We start from the raw sequence: 18,506 nt of genomic DNA, 5'->3' as shown, positions 1-18,506 counted from the left end.
TTCGTTTACATTTATTTTAATAAATAAAATATTTATTTTATTTATTTAAAAAAATCCGATATTTTTTATATATGTAATTCTTCTATATAAATATAATTTTCATAATATATATATAAATAAGAGTAGTATATTTTTTATATATTTTAAATATTATATTTTTACTATTTAATTATATTATTTGATTAATGTCTAAATTATTAGTTTTGTTTCATCTGTTTTTTATTTATAAATTTTAGTTGAATTATTTTGTTATAATAATAACTTTAGTACCCATGCATGAAAACTACAATTCCAACTTGATTTGAGTTTGGCAATCACATTTAATAATAGGGTGGATAACAGCTTTTATTATATCCATAATATTTGAAAAATAATAAAAAAATTTAAATCACTTTAAATTAGTTTATTTTATATTTTTTAATTAATTTTATATTAAATTATTGTCTCCGTAATTAGTATATTGCCTTATTATATATAAAATAAATGGATTTGAGAGTTTTGAGAAAAGGTTCCAGATGTTAGTGCTGGACTTCGGGTTTTTTATTTTTATAAATTAAATAATTGTAATAATGATCGAAATAAATAATTCAAAAAATATTTATCGAAATAAATATTTTTTTATTTTATTTATACTGTAAATGAGATAATTTTGTATGAGTATAAACGAGATAAGACAGGTGGACACGATACGTGTATATCTCGTTTAGATGTATTTAAAAAAATATAGCAATAATAAAAAATTAAAAATAATAAAAATATTAATAATATCAATAATCTAAACTTTTAGCATGTAATTAGTACATAAAAAAATTGGTAGGATAGATTAAAATGGAAAGATGACAAATGATTATCTCATCTTTTTATGTTGTGCATCAACTTCACACTTTCCATCTTTCAATTTTTAGAAGTGGGCATACCGTATTTATTCTTATCATGGAACTTTCGTTGAATACCTACAATTTTTTATTTTTTAAATTTAAATCAATCCAATTGGATTATAATTTAATCTAAAATTTTTTATATACTCTTTTTTAGTACTAATTGATCAAATATATCTATTTTAATCTCTTTTACCAACTTTTTTATGTACTAATTGTATGCTAAAAATTTAAATTATTGATATTATTAATATTTTTTATTATTTTCATTTTTTTTAAATACATCTATCTTGTTTACAATACAAATGAGATATACATGTGCTGTGTTTATATGTAAACAAAATACATGTAAAATTATCTCATTTATAGTATAAACGAAATAAAAAAATTTTAATTATTTATTTTAATAATTATTATAATTAATTTATTTATTAAAATAAAAAATCCGCTGGACTGCTGGATACCTAAATATTATAATAACTCGTTCACAGTGACCAGCAATTACATAAAAGTTTTACAATTACTCATTTAATTATTTATTTTTTCTTATGTGTTTTGTGAAAACTTTGTAAAGTTAATAAAAAGGAGTGGTCACATGTTGAATGCACCTCACTTATCGTGGACCTCCTTAACTATGGTGCATGGTGTAGGAAGGAAAGAGAACACCTGTTACACTATTATGTTTTTATTCATATCTTATAAAGAACTAGTGAATTCCCCCGTGCCATGCACGGGTATGCCACCAAAAAATGAAATTAAGTTGCATATGATATAGAAATACAAACACAACGTTGTTAATTCGAGCTCAAAATACTTAGAATACATCACTGGTTAATAAATTTGGAAAATGCTAAAGAGAATATATATTGCATTGACATCATCATGTAATATTTTGGAATACTTCTCTATACACAACATTTATTGTCGAGTTTGTCGACGATGATCTAATATTCTAAATTAGCACTCGCAAGCCACTCTTTGACGTTACTCTTGATAATGCAACGTATAGTTGACCGTGCGTAAATACCGGTCTTGGTAAATACAATCCAACTGTGCTTAAGGTCTGTCCTTGAGATTTGTTAATGGTCATAGCGAATGAAACAATGATCGGGAACTGTCTTCGTTGGAATCTAAATGGCAAAGACTGGTTATTGGGAATCATATTCATGCGCGGTATCAGGACGACTTGGCCCATTTTGCCTCCTGTTAGCGTAATGCATTCAATTACATGGTTACCTAATCTCCTTACCTGTAATCTTGTTCCATTACATAATCCGTTTGACTGGTCAATGTTACGTAGTAGCATGACCGGAAGACCCACTTTCAGAGTCAACTCATGGGGCGGCAAACCAGAGCAATTAATTGCATTAAGGACATCTGGTGTAAGCGTATCCAATTCAGATTCCATGTTTCCTTCTTCGAGACACAAAGTATTTGAGCTTAAATAAGTTTTCGCATCGGCATCCACACGTTGCATTATAAATGAGTTTACATCGTTGACAACTTCTAGCGTTGGGGCCAAAATTGAACGATCTTTGAAGAATGATGTGTTGTTGATATTAACCAACAGGTCGGGATAAACAAAGTCAACCAATTGGTCAAAATCTTGAATTATAATTTCATCCGGAATTACCACAATAGACTCACCATCAGTGGAATCTCCAGCAATACCATCACCTATGTCTAGCAACCATGAAGCAAACTGAGAAACATCACTGAGTGACGTATAAGTTGCCCTAACAGTTAAACACATGTTAATTGTTAGCCTTAATACGTTACAGTGTTCCCATAGGTAAGATGAGTTTATGGTAGCTTGGACAATATCTTGGCGAGATCCCATTGGAATTACAGGTAGAATTTGCCTGAAGTCACCACCTAAAACCACAACCTTTCCTCCAAATGGTAGTTCTGAATTATAGTAAGGCTCAAACCTAACAATGTCCCTTAGGCATCTGTCGAGAGCTTCATAGCACAGTTTATTCAACATTGGTGTCTCATCCCATATAATAAGTTTTGCTCTGCAAACCAGCTTAGACAATGAGGTGCCTTGCTTAATGCAACAAATCGAGTCCTCGTTCAAGTCCAAGGGTATCTTAAACCTTGAATGTGCAGTGCGTCCATTTGGAAGCAACAAAGAAGCAATACCGCTAGATGCCACATTCAGAACAATTTCCCCTTTGCTCCTTATAGCTGCTGAGAGAGTGTTGTAGAGAAATGTCTTACCGGTTCCACCATACCCATAGACGAAAAAAAAGCCCCCTTGATTTTCATTTACTGCATTGATAATCACATCGAATGCTTTCCTTTGATCTACGTTCATGTTTGTTAAGTTCGTATCCAACTGATTGCGCAGAGCATCGACGTCAAAGTTTAATTCATCCATGATTAACCGATCATCTAACCCTTCAATAGTGCCAAAGCTTGGAAAAGGCATCCCATCAAACTCTCTGAGTGATCTGCCATTAGCCTGTAGTTTTTCCTCTATCTTTGAAAGTGTTAGATTCATTATCTGATCTTCGGATAGTTGCAGATCTATCAAGGATACACAACGACTCACATATTAATTAGACATAAATTACTTGAATTTAATATAAATTAGCACCACGAACAAAGATGTAACAATTCAACTTACCTACAGACTGTATGGATTTTCTCTGAAAATAAAGAATGTCTTCAGACAAAACATTGTAACATTGTTGCCACACATTTTCAGGCCTGCCCATATTGTTTGACAATAAGAGCACCACGAAAAGGTCACGGATGTAGTTTGCAGAAGCCCAATTACCTGCTTCTAAGATGGCATCAACAAATTCTTTGTCATCTTGCAGAAGGCCCAATGCGTAACATGCTTCCTTGAATGTGCTGTACACAACGCCTGCAACTGTACGTATGTCAACAAAACTTACACACCCCTTTTGAATGTTGAGCAAAAGTCTTAAGTAATAATCTTCACCACTTCCTCGTGGAACATGAGTAAGTCTGCCGATTGAGAATCCTTGTTTCCTTGGCATCCACAAAGAAATGTCTTCCTTCCAGACGAACTTATTTGGAAACTGGCTATATGTAAGAGTACGACCAAATGGAAACAACCTATTTGCAAGCATCCATGCTAGCATCTTTGTAGGCCTGCCATCAACCCTGTCAATGACGTCAACTATGTTTTCATAGTCTCTAAAAACCACCGGATGTTCGTCCGGCAAGTGAAAAGGTAATCTAATGACTGAAGGTTCTTTTTGTTGTATGTCGTATCCAAATATTCTCCAAACAGCTTCGCAGGCTGATATGTACCTACAATCGTAATAATTCCTGATCTCATCAATAACCTTTTCAAGTTGCCCTTCTTCGTTGCTCTGATAGAAAGAAGCAGTGACACGATCATTTCCTTTGTGAACATACTTAAAAAGATATTTTATTGCCGATGTTTGACATGTATGCTCAACGTTGATATGGCAACAGTACTTTAGCAACAACGATCGGTTGTACGGGACAATGTATGAGTTATCGAGAACTATGTTTTTCTTCATGATTGTTCTGCCATTGTCTCTTCTTCTATACTTGGGAAATCCTGCCTCATCAATTACAGTCCTTGATCTAAATTGTTTCGGAAAAAACTTAGAGCAACGACCGTTGGACATGCATGGGCTGGAATTGTTATGCCTGCCACATGGACCATGGACCATGAACTTCTCAACGGCTGCATATAGCTTAGGCCTGCTATGCTTGTCAGGGATCTCTGCTGATATATGCTTGTCTATATCGTCAGGTGTTTTTGGTTTAAATAGAGGATTCATGAACAACAGTATATGAGCGTGCGGTAAACCACGCTTCTGGAATTCAACTGTGCACACGTCTGCAAATAACGCGACTAATTAAAAAAAATGAGGCGACATGTAATCAAACATAACATTATCTATACTTACAGCCAGATATTTTGCCAAAGAACTTTCCTTGCTTGAAGTCTGCAATCAATTGACTCAGCTTGATATTAAAAATCCTTGAAACTATGTCAGGCCGATCTTCTGCTTTGAATTCGGTATCTTTCAAAAGACGCTTAATCTCATCCCACTCAGGGTTGCATGTTATGGTGATAAAGTAACTTGGGTAACCCGCATACTTGCAAATTGCAAAGGCATCTTTACAGTTATTAAACATGTATCTAGGTCCTCCAGTGAAGCTGCTAGGAAGGATTATCCTCTGCCTAGTTGACACAGCATTCGCCTCTCCCCGAACCAAAGACTCATGTAGTGCATTATACTTGTCAACCCTTAACTTTGGTTGATTGTGCCTAATAAAGCTAAGTCGTTCTGCCTCGATCATAGTATATGCATCAACTGAAAATTGCTGAAATAATCTCCTTGATTGTAAAAGTATTGGTGATTCATTGCATCGCATTTGTATTCGGTATGAAAAAAACTCCCTCATGCTGATAGTCTTCCGTTTCTTATTAGCATCAAGTCCATAACGAACGGATGTTTGGATGCCAACCCTAAAACCATCTTCTCCGTAAGGGAATAATAAAGGATATTGAAGAGCCAAGTACAACGGATGTAGAACATCAATCCTTTGCAACTTGTTTGACATGAATTGTACTATAATATCCCTCTCAAGAATTGAGTCGTCAATGTCCCCTACAACTAAAATTGCAACCTCAGACACAGTTGGTAAGTTATATACTCTTCCATCCTTATCCCGCTTTCTGATTAGCTTCAATTTGATTTTTGGGTTTGAACCCTCTGCAAATCTATCTCTGGCAAACCGAAAGGTCTTTGCAAGAGGATTGTGCACATCTAACATCTCTTTAAGATCAGTCACAATCTGATAGTCAACAATATTTGATGCTTCCATAGAGCTGAAATTAGAACAAAGATGTTGTACAATGTGTTAGACTCAAAGATGAACAATTACAGTGCATTTTAAGTTGTGTGGATAATAAATTATTTTAGATCTAGATTTACAACAATAAACAGGAATTACCTCACGACTGTTACCCGATTTTGCACTTCATTCTCAGTGTCATATATATACAGTTGAGCAAACCTTGGCCTATTATTGTCAGAAGGAATTAAGCTTCCAATGGAATGGTAGTTTTGACCACTCAAAGAAAAAGTTGGTGGTGCTGACCCGTTATTGATAGCATGATTGACTTTTCCAGCCATTGATGTAAATGAAAACATCGAGTTAAATTTTCTTATATTTTTTTGGAAGTACCTTGCTCTGTCGTTATTCATACTATGTAGGTCCTGCAGTGTTTGTGGTACCATTTTTAGTATTGGAAGTTCTACTTTACCATCCATGCAACATAGTCCAAATTTCGGTATAGTATTTCTCCTACTTTTTGATAGTTTCTCGTCTTCCCACATTGATGCATTGCAGTACAAACAACGGTGCACTGGATCACCTGCATCCCAAGCATCTGAAATTTGAAATGGCATGTCACATGATGATGAATTCCACATCTGAGTTTCATGTTTCAATATAAGTGAATTGTACGCTAATAATATCTGCATGAATAGTAACTATATCGTCAAACCTTCCTCGTGAAAAGCTGCCACATTGTGCACCAACTGTTGATGGTCTTGATCTGTTGAAAAAAATTTTCAATGGGACAAAAATATATGAAAATACATTTGGTTGAACATTGATATATTTATATTATAGGAACCAGAAAAAATATTTATAATTTGAAACTAAAATATCTATAATTATTTATTCATTTAGCTTAGTAAGGGTATCTTGTGGCCACCATGTTAACCTTTTGTTGACGGAATATAAAGGTAAAATACAATTTAAAGGACTTATCAGTTAGAGGTCCTACCTTGATCCTCCGTCATTAAATAATTAGTATTTTGGGTACAATCTATTATAGCTGAGGCCTCAGGGACTACATAAGGAAGGTGTGTCTTCTGTGATAGTGATACAGTTTGAACATTCCCTGCAAGTTTAATACTTAATTATTATGATCCATCCGCTGTTTGGTACATGATCCCTATGGTAGAAAATTCTAAAGGAAAGAGCACGTTGCGAAAAGGGTAACCGTGAATATGATGATGGAGTTTGGTGGAGCGCTTGTAGGTATGCTTTGCATTAGATTTTTCACATACATGCCTCCTTACATGGTTGGTTGCATTTTGACTTGCGCTGATGCAAATATAAAAACGGGAATGCCATAGAAATGTTTCATTAGTGCCATAACGAATTTCAAATAACCTATAAGTAATGCATATACCTCAGATAATAAAGAAAATTGAGTCATTGTGCCCACCATTGGATCCAGTTATTAGTCCCAATGTCAACTTCAATGGGTGGTCTATTGTTGGTATTATAGCTCTTGGGAAGATTTTCCATACAACCGTTTGAGCGATCGGGATATATTTCCTGAATAGTTCCAACGCTGGAATCATAAGCTTGGTGGCTACTTTGGTGAACTGCAAAGTAAATGGTCAGAATTTTATTCTCACAGAACACTTGATGGACCAAATTTGCTCGTTGAACCAATTAAACAGGCTACGAAAGTGCGTAATACCGTTAGACATGTCTGCAAGAGGAGTACGCCTCGGGTGGGAAAAGGTGGGGCAGTTTTTTTCTATGGATGCAGTAACGTCATTTCTAGTCCCATGCAGTTGAGAATGATCAACCAAATTTGTTAATGAGGATAGATCGATTGACGTGTCCGATTGCCGTGATGAAGACGATTCGCGCATAAGCACGGCTGAGTTTCTCTTAAGGGGAAGTATTGGTGTCCTGCTTGAACCTAAAACATTTAAATCACACGTTGGAAACAATAAAAATGAGAACCTTAATGAACATAGTTCAGGAATCAATTTAGCCTAACTATAGAGAAGCAAGATACAAACCCGTCGTTGAATCTTGTTCAAGTGAATGTTGTTGTCTTTGTCTTCTCTGGTCGTGCAATATTAAGCTCCTCCTTAACCTGGCTAATTTGGGACTCAGCATATTTTCATTATAATCCATCGTACACTAAAGCACGAAATATATGTAAATCTTTGAATAAAAGACTCAAGGTTGGAACAACGACAATGTTTAGTACATATAGTTTCAAACAAACCAAAATTAAATGTGTGGAAGAATAGCAAGGTCGATGTGAAGCCACATGCTTGGAATAAATAAAGAATGGCACAGATTAAGAAGGAGATAAATGAGTAAGAAATCTAGGTGGAAATCTAGAGTGCATCATGTAAAGTTGATACTGTTACTTAACAGAAGGTCAATTTGCATGGGTTGATCATCTTATCATCTTCTATATTTCTATTTCTATGCTATTTTGAAAATCCATGTACAATGCTACATGTTGAAGATATATATATATATGTGTGTGTGTGTGTATGATTATGTATAGCGTGACTCATATAGGCTTTTCTTTATATTTATATTCATATATGCAGACATATGTTGAGATATCTATGTTATCAATTTCCTTATATTTATCAAAAAATCTATAATTGTAGCATGGTTTTTAATCCCTTTTTATGGGTCACGGTCTTTGTTATTGGGCTTATGCCTGTGGCAGGCTCATATTAAAAATGAGTATGTTGACCTATCATGTGATTCTATAATATGATTACAATTCTTATTGCTTAAAAAAAAAGGAACGAAAATTTGATGAACACAAAATTACATTCTTGGGTTGAATTCTAACAAAGAAAGAAAAAAAAATTGTAGTATTTAGATTATAATAAACCTTAAATTGATAAGTACTTTATTAAAAAAATTGAAATGACATTTAAATGTTTTTAATTAATTCTATAGGTTATTTAAATTACAATCTTTCCAGTTTAATATGTCTATAGTTTAAATTTTCTATTTCACATACTTATTATCACTTAAAGCTGGAGCATTTTTTATTTTTTATTTTTTATTTATTGTAATTATTGTTATTATTCTTATTATTCTAATTATTATTATTATTCATAATAATTTAAAAAAAATTTAAAAAGCAATACTCGCGTGAATTATAAATGACAAATGGTAGGAACTTGTCATGAGTTAATGTGCACTTAACACATGTAATGTCATTTATTGAATTTATTACAATTCTTAATGCTACAATAAAAGTACAAAAATTTGTTAAAGACAAAATTACATTTTTGGATTGAATTCTATGGAAAAAAATGGTAACATCTGAATTCTAACAAATCATAAATTGATAATCAGATTATTCAAATTACATTTAAAAGGGTTTAATGAATTTTATAGCCTATTAAAATTAGAATCTTTACATTTACTTATTATTATTATTATTATTATTATTATTATTATTATTATTATTATTATTATTATTATTATTATTATTATTATTATTTAAAAATTTAAAAATCATGTAAAAACCAATGCTCGCTTGAATCGTAAATGATAAATGCTATGATCTTGTTATGAGTTAATGTGCACTTAGCACATGTAGTGTCATCTATTGAATTTATATTATATACATCATATGCAATGCATGTGCTTGTCTTTTTTGTATCATGATAAATGATGTAATGCATCATCAAGAGAAGTAAATACAAAGAACAAATATTAGAAACAGAAACGATTGATGCAATTAGCGTTTTCAAGCTAAAAATATTGCCTGTTCCTTTACATTGAAAGGCACATAAACTTGATACATAATAACTACATCACATGGAGCCAGAACATGATCATGAAAAGTAACTACATGAACCACTTCATAGTTCTCATTTCACCTAATTGTTGACTGTTGATAGTGTGCCGGTCCAACTATATGAGAACATCTATCAATAATGGTTCAAAGAGTGACTCAACCCAAAAGGAAATCATAGGTGATATAGGTATAAGACCAAAAGGGGTAATAACTAACCAAAACTAATGTGGTACCTACTGCATCAACATTTCCAGATTTCAACATACATGAAAGATTCATTCAAGGGACATGCAGTGAATCTCAGAACACTGCCAATCCTTAATAAGTTATTCCTTACGAAACCTCTCCACCCTGTAATAAGATCCACTTGGATGAACACAGGTGTCATCTTCCAGCGGAGTCCCATGTGGTGTTGAAACCCGCCGTGCTGGAGTAAACAAACATGATAAAATCTAGATGGAAAGGCATGCATTGCAAAATTAGTAGGAACATTCTAAACAAACAAAAAGCCAAATGTTAGCATAGCTATGTCAAATAATATAATCATCTAGAACTTGAGTGATTTTATATATTTAATCTGCGTAGAATGTAATTACCAGGTAGGAGCACTGTATGTCGTGATTGGTTAACTCGCGTACAAAAGAATAATAAGGTGCGTTGATGCTGAAGTTGTTTGGAAAGTATAAGCCGAATGGTCTAGTATTGAAGCCAGGAAAATCAAAAGGACATCCATGGCAATCCACTAACTGTCCAACTGGATCAGATGGCATGAATTCATGAAATTTAGCGGGCACGGTTGTGAGAGCTCTGCTCAGATCAGTGGGTTTGTCAATGTGGTGATCGAGATGGTTGTTATTTCCCATACTTGGTTCCTGCATATTGACGTCCTCTTCATCAACGGGTGGGACAACATTCAGATCAATATCTAAATGCTTTGCAATTAGCTTGTATTTTGGAATCTCTAAAGCAACATCATGAGCTTTAGTATTGCTTGTCCTTTTAAAGAAAGTTTTTTCCTTTAACAGGCACTGCATGCTCACCGTAACGGTCCTTGTTGTTCGTCTGCCTGTTGGTGACTTTTGCAGAGTTCTTCTTCTTCTTCTTGTTTACTTTGTACGATCCATAGTGGAATCGCTCAATCTCATCAAATAAAGGGTCAGTTTGAATAACCTGTTTGCCCTTATGTGAGAAATTGTCATATAAACGACCCTTCATATAGTGGTACAGAATTGGGAGGCTTGCCATCTTATCATCCCTAACCTTAATAACATAAAAGATGTCCCTGAAAAGGTAGCGGAGCTTGATGGTTCCCCCTTGTTTGAGGCCATAAAGTTGGACCAAGAAGTTTAAGCCTTCCATAATATAGGCAGTGTTGTATCCCTTAGCTATCCTGAGGGTAATTTCGTTCCGATTGGTGTCTACAACTCGCAGCTTGTCGTTCAAGAAATGGTTGTATTTTTTATAGAATAGGCTAGGGATAGAATGCATTTTCTACGGCAAATGAACATAGATGAAGATTGATTAATAAAAAATGGAAAAGAATGGCACGATGTATGGCATTAGTGTCAGCAGCTAAGTCTCAGGCAAGTTTTAAAAAATAATAGATGCATTGGAGACATAAAAAATTTCAACAATAATAGATGCATTTCATACCGCAAAAGGATCAACTGTGAGGTAAAAGACACGACATTCTTCATCAATGTCAGAGGCTTTGTGATCGTTGCTCATTGTAAGAACTAAAAAGAACTTTCTTCAGTAATGAATCGAACCTAGAGAAGTAAATGAGGTACTTTCATACATGTGTTTTGGGAGAGTTAAAGTAGTATATAGAAGGAGTAAAAAATACCTTGCTTCATACTGAATAGCATCTCTGTGAATTAATAGAGAGACCCCACCGTAATATAGAATGCAACAGGAATGAGAAAAAGGTGTATTGAGTGCAATGTATATTTAGTTATCCTTACGTATGTATGTAGTTATTATACTTTTTATAAGTGATTTACAGATGATGAGAGATATTTCAACTTAGGTAATCTGGAAAAGTTCTTTCTACTTATTTTATATGCTAATTAAGTAATTAAGTAATAAGTAATAAGGGAATTTAGGTTGTTTAAAAACTCATTATAGGGACATGTGGCCAAAATAGGGATAGATAGTTTTAGATATCATCATTAGTCTACTCTGTTGATAAGTTGTCACTACTCAAACTGTGAAGTATGGGCAACTCTATAAAAGTCAACTTGGAATTTGTGCCAGAATGACCATCCCTAAGGCCTTGGTAATGACTCAATCCTAATTTAGCGGTTCAGTGTTCAAGCTGCGTCTGAACATGATCTTATAAAGGATTGATTTTGTAAATGAAGTGTGTTACTGTGGTTACGAAACTGATGTTACAGCAGGTGATGGGTGTAGTCGAAGACAAATCGTGACAACTGGTTGACAACCTGCTAAGAGGTATCAAGCGGCGGGTTCTGAATTATAATAAAAATAATGGATTATGATAGAGTAAAGGCTTGCATACTCTCATTGGTTTCATGGTTTGAGTAAATACATTGTATCAGAATAACTATGATGGGAATGAATAGAGCCCCACGAAGCCACTTAATCAATCTTGTGTTACGATTAGGTTCATAGACTACAATGCCATTATTAATTAACATTTTGCCACACAATTATTTTAAGCAGATTATCTATTATGTACTATACTTTTGGGTTCAAATTTTTTCAATGGGTTTGATCTCATATAGTAATTGGGAGGACCCACACGGTGTATGTAGAGAAGTATATTTTAATATATATGAATCATTGGTTAACTACCCTGCATATGAATGGATTTCCTCTTGGGCTATAAGTTATTAACTTTTGGAATTATATATTGAAAAGTAACACTCCTTGCAAGGGCATGTGATAATTCCTTATGCAATTGTGACCACAGCATTTAATTAAAAGAACTTAAGCCGTTGATCCATTGTAATGATTCACTGTTATTATTATAAGGAGAATCAAACAAAGGATCCTGTTTTTATTTCTCATCCGCATGATAAGCATAACAACGTTAAGTTGCAGTCTTCGAATATGGAAGCAGATATAAAATTTAGACTGTTTATAGGGCGAAACACTGTCGACTCATTTGCATATTTGTTCCATAATAGGTGTGAATTGTCACAGATTGAGCCAGATTGGTATTTTTTGTATACAAAGTTGTTATTTATGCAGCAAAACATTCATTCCATAGATCAGCAACATTGAATTAGTTAGCCTTTAAGGAAAAGCCGACATTTATGTTGGAACAATGAAGTAAATAAAGTTCAACATGACTTAGATATTAGATTAGATGGAATTAAACACGGGTGCACAACCAAGAACATGAACCAAAAAAAACTTGCATTCTAATGAAACAAAGTACTGAAATCACAGGTTGGCTATAACATTGGCCCTGGAATTAAATATAAATGACAAATTTAAAGCTAACTGAAATAGATGACTACTCACTGGTTGAAACCCAAACTAATGTTACCATTTTTCACATCTTACCATTTTTCACATCTTAAGGATCTTTACATGCATCGTCGTCTCATCATTTGTAAAAACGGAAAACTGCAAAACAGTACCGGATTTCAACCCATTGTATTTAGCAAATAGCTTCCAACCACGCGTAAGATACAACCCAGCTTTCTTTTTTTTGCTCCACCTCAACCCCATGCGGTAGCAAGAGCCATTGTCTATAATCACCTTGACATGGTTGTGTCTGCTAGGAAATGCACTCTCAGCAAATCTAAGGGGAATGATCTTGCAATTGAGGACCACGGAAAATGAAAAAAAATAAACAACTTGTTAGAAATTGTTGGATGAGGTATAGCAATGCACGAAAGTAAAAAAGTTTAGGATGATTACCACGGAACTGTTGTTAACTTGGTTGGAAGTGAGAAGCTTGAGGAAACGATAGACATGAGGTCCTTGAATGTTTGAGTCGGGGCCAGCAGTGGTTAACGGTGTAGTGGATTGGTTCGGTTCGGCTTTTTTGGGGACGTGAGTTTGTACTTTAGTAATGGAACAAACATGATTGATGGTACCATTGCAGGATGGGGATGCCTGTGGGGAAACTTGGGCTGGATCCAGGCCAAATTTGTTGCATTTGTTAGGCATGGTATGTGACGCGCTCGCAGCGGAGCGGTCCAGGTCTTTCTGAAGAAAAGTCTTAGACAGCGGAGAAGCACTAAGGATACCATCCTGTCCCTGGAAGCCTGTGAGTTGAAGATCTTTCTTATAGGCAGTTCTCACCTCGGAGGTGTTCCCGTTAGAAGCAGGGGAAGGTATTGTGGCAATGGGATTATGTAGAGTTTGTTGTACAAAGCTATTTTGCAAATTAACTTCTAGAACTGGCATATCTGCATAGTTCGAGCGAACCAAATCTGAAGGAGTCAAAACTCGTGGCATTTGTTGGGCAGAAAGGGGATTCGCTGGTGGTTTGTTTTTGTGCAAAACATTAGAAGTTGGATATGAGAAATCTCTCTGCATCATGAAGCTGTCCTTCACCTTCATAACAACAAATATGTCCTCCCCAACGTACAGTAACTTCATCCAGCCACCATGGCTGAGTCCATAACATGTGACCAAATTATGAAATCCATGGAGTATGTAGCCTGTAGAAAACCCTCTGCTCAATGATAGCTCAATTTGATTGTCATTCATGTCTATTACAATCATCCTATCTCGAAGAAGTCCCCTATACTTCCTATAAAATAGGGAGGGTAACTCATGTGTAACCTGAAAATATAGATTAACATAATCATAAGTATCTTGTTTTTCAAAAAACGAAGAGAAAATATATATGAATATTTTGGAAACTATTTATGGCTCAAGGGGTGAATAAATAAGACTTACAGCTTGGGGATCAACATGAAGATAAAATATACGATCCTCATCAAAGTCCGCAGGAATGAGCCTACTCTCCTCCATGGTTTGTAATAGTGGAGGTAGAAATATGTATGGAAGTGTTGTGATAGCTTATGACTATTTTATTGGCGCTTACAAAGTAACCAGCAATGTCTGTCCAGGCTTAAAAAATGCAGGTCTGATGTTTGAATAGGATAGTTGTAAATATATATTAACTTTCCAAAAAAGAAGACAGGTACATGAAGCCAGTTTACATATTTTATCTTGGAATAGTGTGAACAGATGTACATAAAGTACCGCTTATAGGAATGAGAGATCATGCACAAAGGACAGCTGTGCTCTGATGGGGGAAGAAATATTCAATAGGGATATAGGGAAGTAATGATTTCAAAAAATCAAATAATCAAATAAATCAAATAAAGGAGGTGCCACACATCATGCCCTGAAGCCAGTAGCAAGAAAAGTAAATATGTGTAATCTTAGTAAACAATAAATGATAGCTTTTATATTGATTTAGAAATTAAAAATTTGAAAACGAAAAAATGTATATATGGGTATATAAGAGCTCATATCCTGTCCTTAGGTCTCCTGTCTAGAGTGCTAGTTCATTTGTTGACACGCATAAAGTTTGTCTCATATAGATGCTATATTAACTGTTACGCTAATTGGTATAAAGGGATAAACTATATAATTCTAAAGACAACCGCATAAGGAATGTATATTATAAAATGATAAAAAAGGTAACATCTTTATTAATGGATCTGAAAATGATTAGAAAATGCGTGGGCACATCTTCCAGGCAGTGAATCATTATCCAGATTATCTATCATAAGTATTAAGTTAGATACTAATTTCAATTTAGATAGTAGGATGCAATTATTAAACAAACACACTACGATTGGATTAAAGGAACCAAACATAAGAAGCAAGCACATATCATAGATATTGCTTTTGCTCGACATACATAATAAGCATTACATGCACACAATGACTCGCATGGTTTGGTAGCATTAGACCATGCGTTATTGGATGACATAGCTATAGGGAAAAAAAAAACCAACATCATCACTTCACTAAAGGACACAACACGAAACCATGATTATACGCAACATTGATACTGGGAAATATAGTATGGTACTTGAGCTTGATCATTCGTCCAACATATATTTTGCTTGAGAATCTATCCAGACTAATCTTGGTAGACTCTATCAACTCCGGGAATGCCATCTTCGAGCTTTCTACACTTCGATGATGATCCATTAGCAGAGTCTGGATAAAGATCAATGAGTCGCTTAGAGCATCCACCACTAATAATGTTTCTCTTGGGGGTTGAGAAAGCATCGTTAGAGTTGTCCACCAACGCCTCAACAGAAGGAGAACCCGTGCCCTGCATTTTTAACTAAATATCACTACTTAATGCTCAACTTAACGATTTTCACCGTTTGATAGTTACCTTTGGCGTGTCGGTGGAAGCAGTTTGCATGTTCAACAGTTCTGAGTGTTCCAGTGCAAGGTTTTGCTGCACCAAGTCAGACGTATAAATAGGAATATCACAAAGGTTTACCATAATCAAATAAGTCATCAAATAAGTCACCTGGTATATATCATGCTTTCCTAAAAATTTTGTTATAAGCGATATCTCATCAGTCATCTTCATCACAATGACCTTGCAAGGCTGGAAAGAATTTAGATCTTCCATCTTGACAGAAACCTTGAAAAGGAATTTCTTACCCCTAAAGGAATTGAGCTCTATTGGGTATTCCTCATTTACTCCACCCTGATTTTGGTTTATAGGTTAATCAAATAATTGTGTAACAATATTTGTAAAAGGAATAACATGTCTTTACATATACATAACTCTGTATGCATATTTTAAACATTACCCTAGTTAGTTGTGCAAGCCTGAGGTCAGAGGCAGAGATTCCAAGATATTTGGCCGCTTCCTTGTCATAAAGAAGAAATGAAGCCGTATCGGTATCATCAGCAACCTTTATATTAATGCTATACCTACAAAGGATAAGGCGTTACCAAAGATACATGGATACTGCATGAAGTTGCTGAATAAGAGCTTGAACAAAGGGTTGACTTGTATACCTGGGTGTGTGAGTCGTTGGATAGGTGGCACACTTGGCACAATAGTAGGAATCCTCAGCCTCCTTTAGTGAATGAAAGCAATGTTTACAACTTTTGTACCACCAACCGTTCTTGGGGTCAATTGCAATTACAGTTCCAATTGTCACGAAGCTACCATTCTTAAGAATAAACAACATTCAAACTCATCGCATAGTTGGATTCGCAAAATAAATAGCGTAGTAGTTTATCAGGAGAAATTTGTTACGTTATTGTGGTTTTGTTTTTCTTTCTCAGGCAAGTTTTTCAGTGAAACTTTTACTCTTATCACATAAACTTAAATCATGAAATTATACGATGCAGTTAGATATTATTTTGAGTCGAAACAGTAATGACAAAATAATTAATTAATGAAGTCTTAATTATGAAAGTTTGTGAATTAATATTTTATTTTAAATAAGTGAAGACCTCATCCATTTTAGATATACTTCCCGTTATAATAAATTTTAGTTTTACCAAATTGAAGGAGCAAATAGTAGATTATATTTTGAAGCAAAGAGATTACGTTGCTCAGTCAATAAAACTTGATCACAGACCTCAATGGATGCCTTGAGTTCAGAAATGGGTTTGTAAATGGAGACATTGATGAGATCATCCTCCATAGAGTACGCTGGCTCCACAGCAATTTGGGATAGTTGGTTAGCACGTGGAACCCCCGCCATGACGACGCTTAAATTTTTGACATTGTACATGAATTTTATTAATCTGTTCTACTGTATGAGTGTCAATTTGATACAGACGACACGGTTAGATTTATTACCTCTTGCGAAAATCCTTAACCTCTTGGAAGTCCGCATTGATGTAGAGAATTGAATTATGATTGGTATTTGATATGCCCATTGCACCTGTGTCAATCAAGGTATATAGAAATAACTACACAATGACGGAATCAAAGCATGCTCATTGTCTAGCTTCGAAAGCAATTACATGAAGTGCAAATGTGGTACACTAATAAGAGCCATATAATTGCAAACCTTTAAAGAGGTTGAACTTAGCGAACTGTACAATGATGATGTATTCTGATGTTGGCTGCTGTTCAATGTGCTTGACCAACATAGTTGCAAAATCCTCCCAAAGTGTACACCTAATCTTGCCTTTTCCCCTGTTATAAAAGTACGACGGGAAGAAACGTAAAACACACATGAATAAAACAACTCCCACGTGAGATGCACTTAGTGCGTGGGTAATGATGTGAGTAACAATTTTACTAAGAAAATATATAACACTAACTGCATGTCATCAAGCTCGAGAACAATGTAGCTGCACTTCTTGCCATTCTTAGTAAATTCAATTATGTCACCCTTGCCAGTAAGTAGACCAATAACATCTGCAACAAAATAATATATAACGGCTAATCACTAATTAATAGACAGTAATGAATATATGTTTTATGTTTGATTAAGCTAATTGGAAGGTTAGGAATGATTTTCGTCATACCTATAAGATGCGACTGAGCATTTGTGTGGTTCAGTATTAGATCGTTAGGAACAAAACGAAACACATTCTCCGGAAAGGATGGATCATAGACCATCTGAAGTTGAGTATCCCTCTTGAAGTATATCCTACATGCATGGTTAGTGGCCTTGTATTTCTGGTCATTCAAGGAAGTTGAGAAGTTACAAACGATATAGATTTTTCCCTCCGATAACTCATCTTCAAAGAGCCTCCTCTGAGCATTCCTAATAGTGCACTGGATTCGATCGCCCTGAAAACAAAGCTTGGTATTAAATTGGTATCAAACTCGTACATGAAAAAAAATGATATGCCTAACAAACTGATCAGTAAAGTTTGTTAAATCAAGTGCTAGGTTGTAGTTGTTAGCTCACCATGTGATCCATGACCACCAACTCTAAAGTTGGCTTCACGTATTTTTGCTCAGCAGGAGACAATGACCATATTTTCACGACTCTCACTTTAATCCTCAATATTAAGTGGTCTGAAGATGCCTCAATATCCTTGAGGTTGTTGTACGTGCTTGCCAT

General features: G+C 34.7%; 2 protein-coding genes across 2 annotated transcripts; both read right to left on the bottom strand.

The window, feature by feature from the left end:
* Positions 1-1,830: 1,830 nt before the first annotated feature.
* LOC130980389 (uncharacterized) lies at positions 1,831-7,850 on the bottom strand. The gene is made up of 10 exons (XM_057904075.1): positions 7,733-7,850; positions 7,402-7,629; positions 7,141-7,303; positions 6,913-7,085; positions 6,733-6,810; positions 6,409-6,459; positions 5,853-6,291; positions 4,799-5,727; positions 3,511-4,743; positions 1,831-3,410 (listed from the first exon to the last, which is right to left on the bottom strand). The coding sequence occupies exons 1-10, from the start codon at positions 7,848-7,850 to the stop codon at positions 1,831-1,833; spliced, it is 4,992 nt and encodes a 1,663-aa protein (XP_057760058.1).
* A 7,733-nt stretch (positions 7,851-15,583) lies between these two features.
* On the bottom strand, positions 15,584-18,506 carry LOC130980388 (uncharacterized). Its single transcript, XM_057904074.1, has 11 exons — positions 18,351-18,506; positions 17,962-18,229; positions 17,755-17,851; positions 17,499-17,626; positions 17,285-17,369; positions 17,061-17,193; positions 16,489-16,646; positions 16,278-16,401; positions 15,989-16,171; positions 15,848-15,913; positions 15,584-15,781 (listed from the first exon to the last, which is right to left on the bottom strand). The coding sequence occupies exons 1-11, from the start codon at positions 18,504-18,506 to the stop codon at positions 15,584-15,586; spliced, it is 1,596 nt and encodes a 531-aa protein (XP_057760057.1).

This window comes from Arachis stenosperma, chromosome 5 (genome assembly GCF_014773155.1).
Source record: "Arachis stenosperma cultivar V10309 chromosome 5, arast.V10309.gnm1.PFL2, whole genome shotgun sequence".
Taxonomy (NCBI): Eukaryota; Viridiplantae; Streptophyta; class Magnoliopsida; order Fabales; family Fabaceae; genus Arachis; species Arachis stenosperma.
The sequence above is the reverse complement of the archived record's forward strand: the minus strand, read 5'-3'. Positions and strand labels throughout refer to the sequence as shown.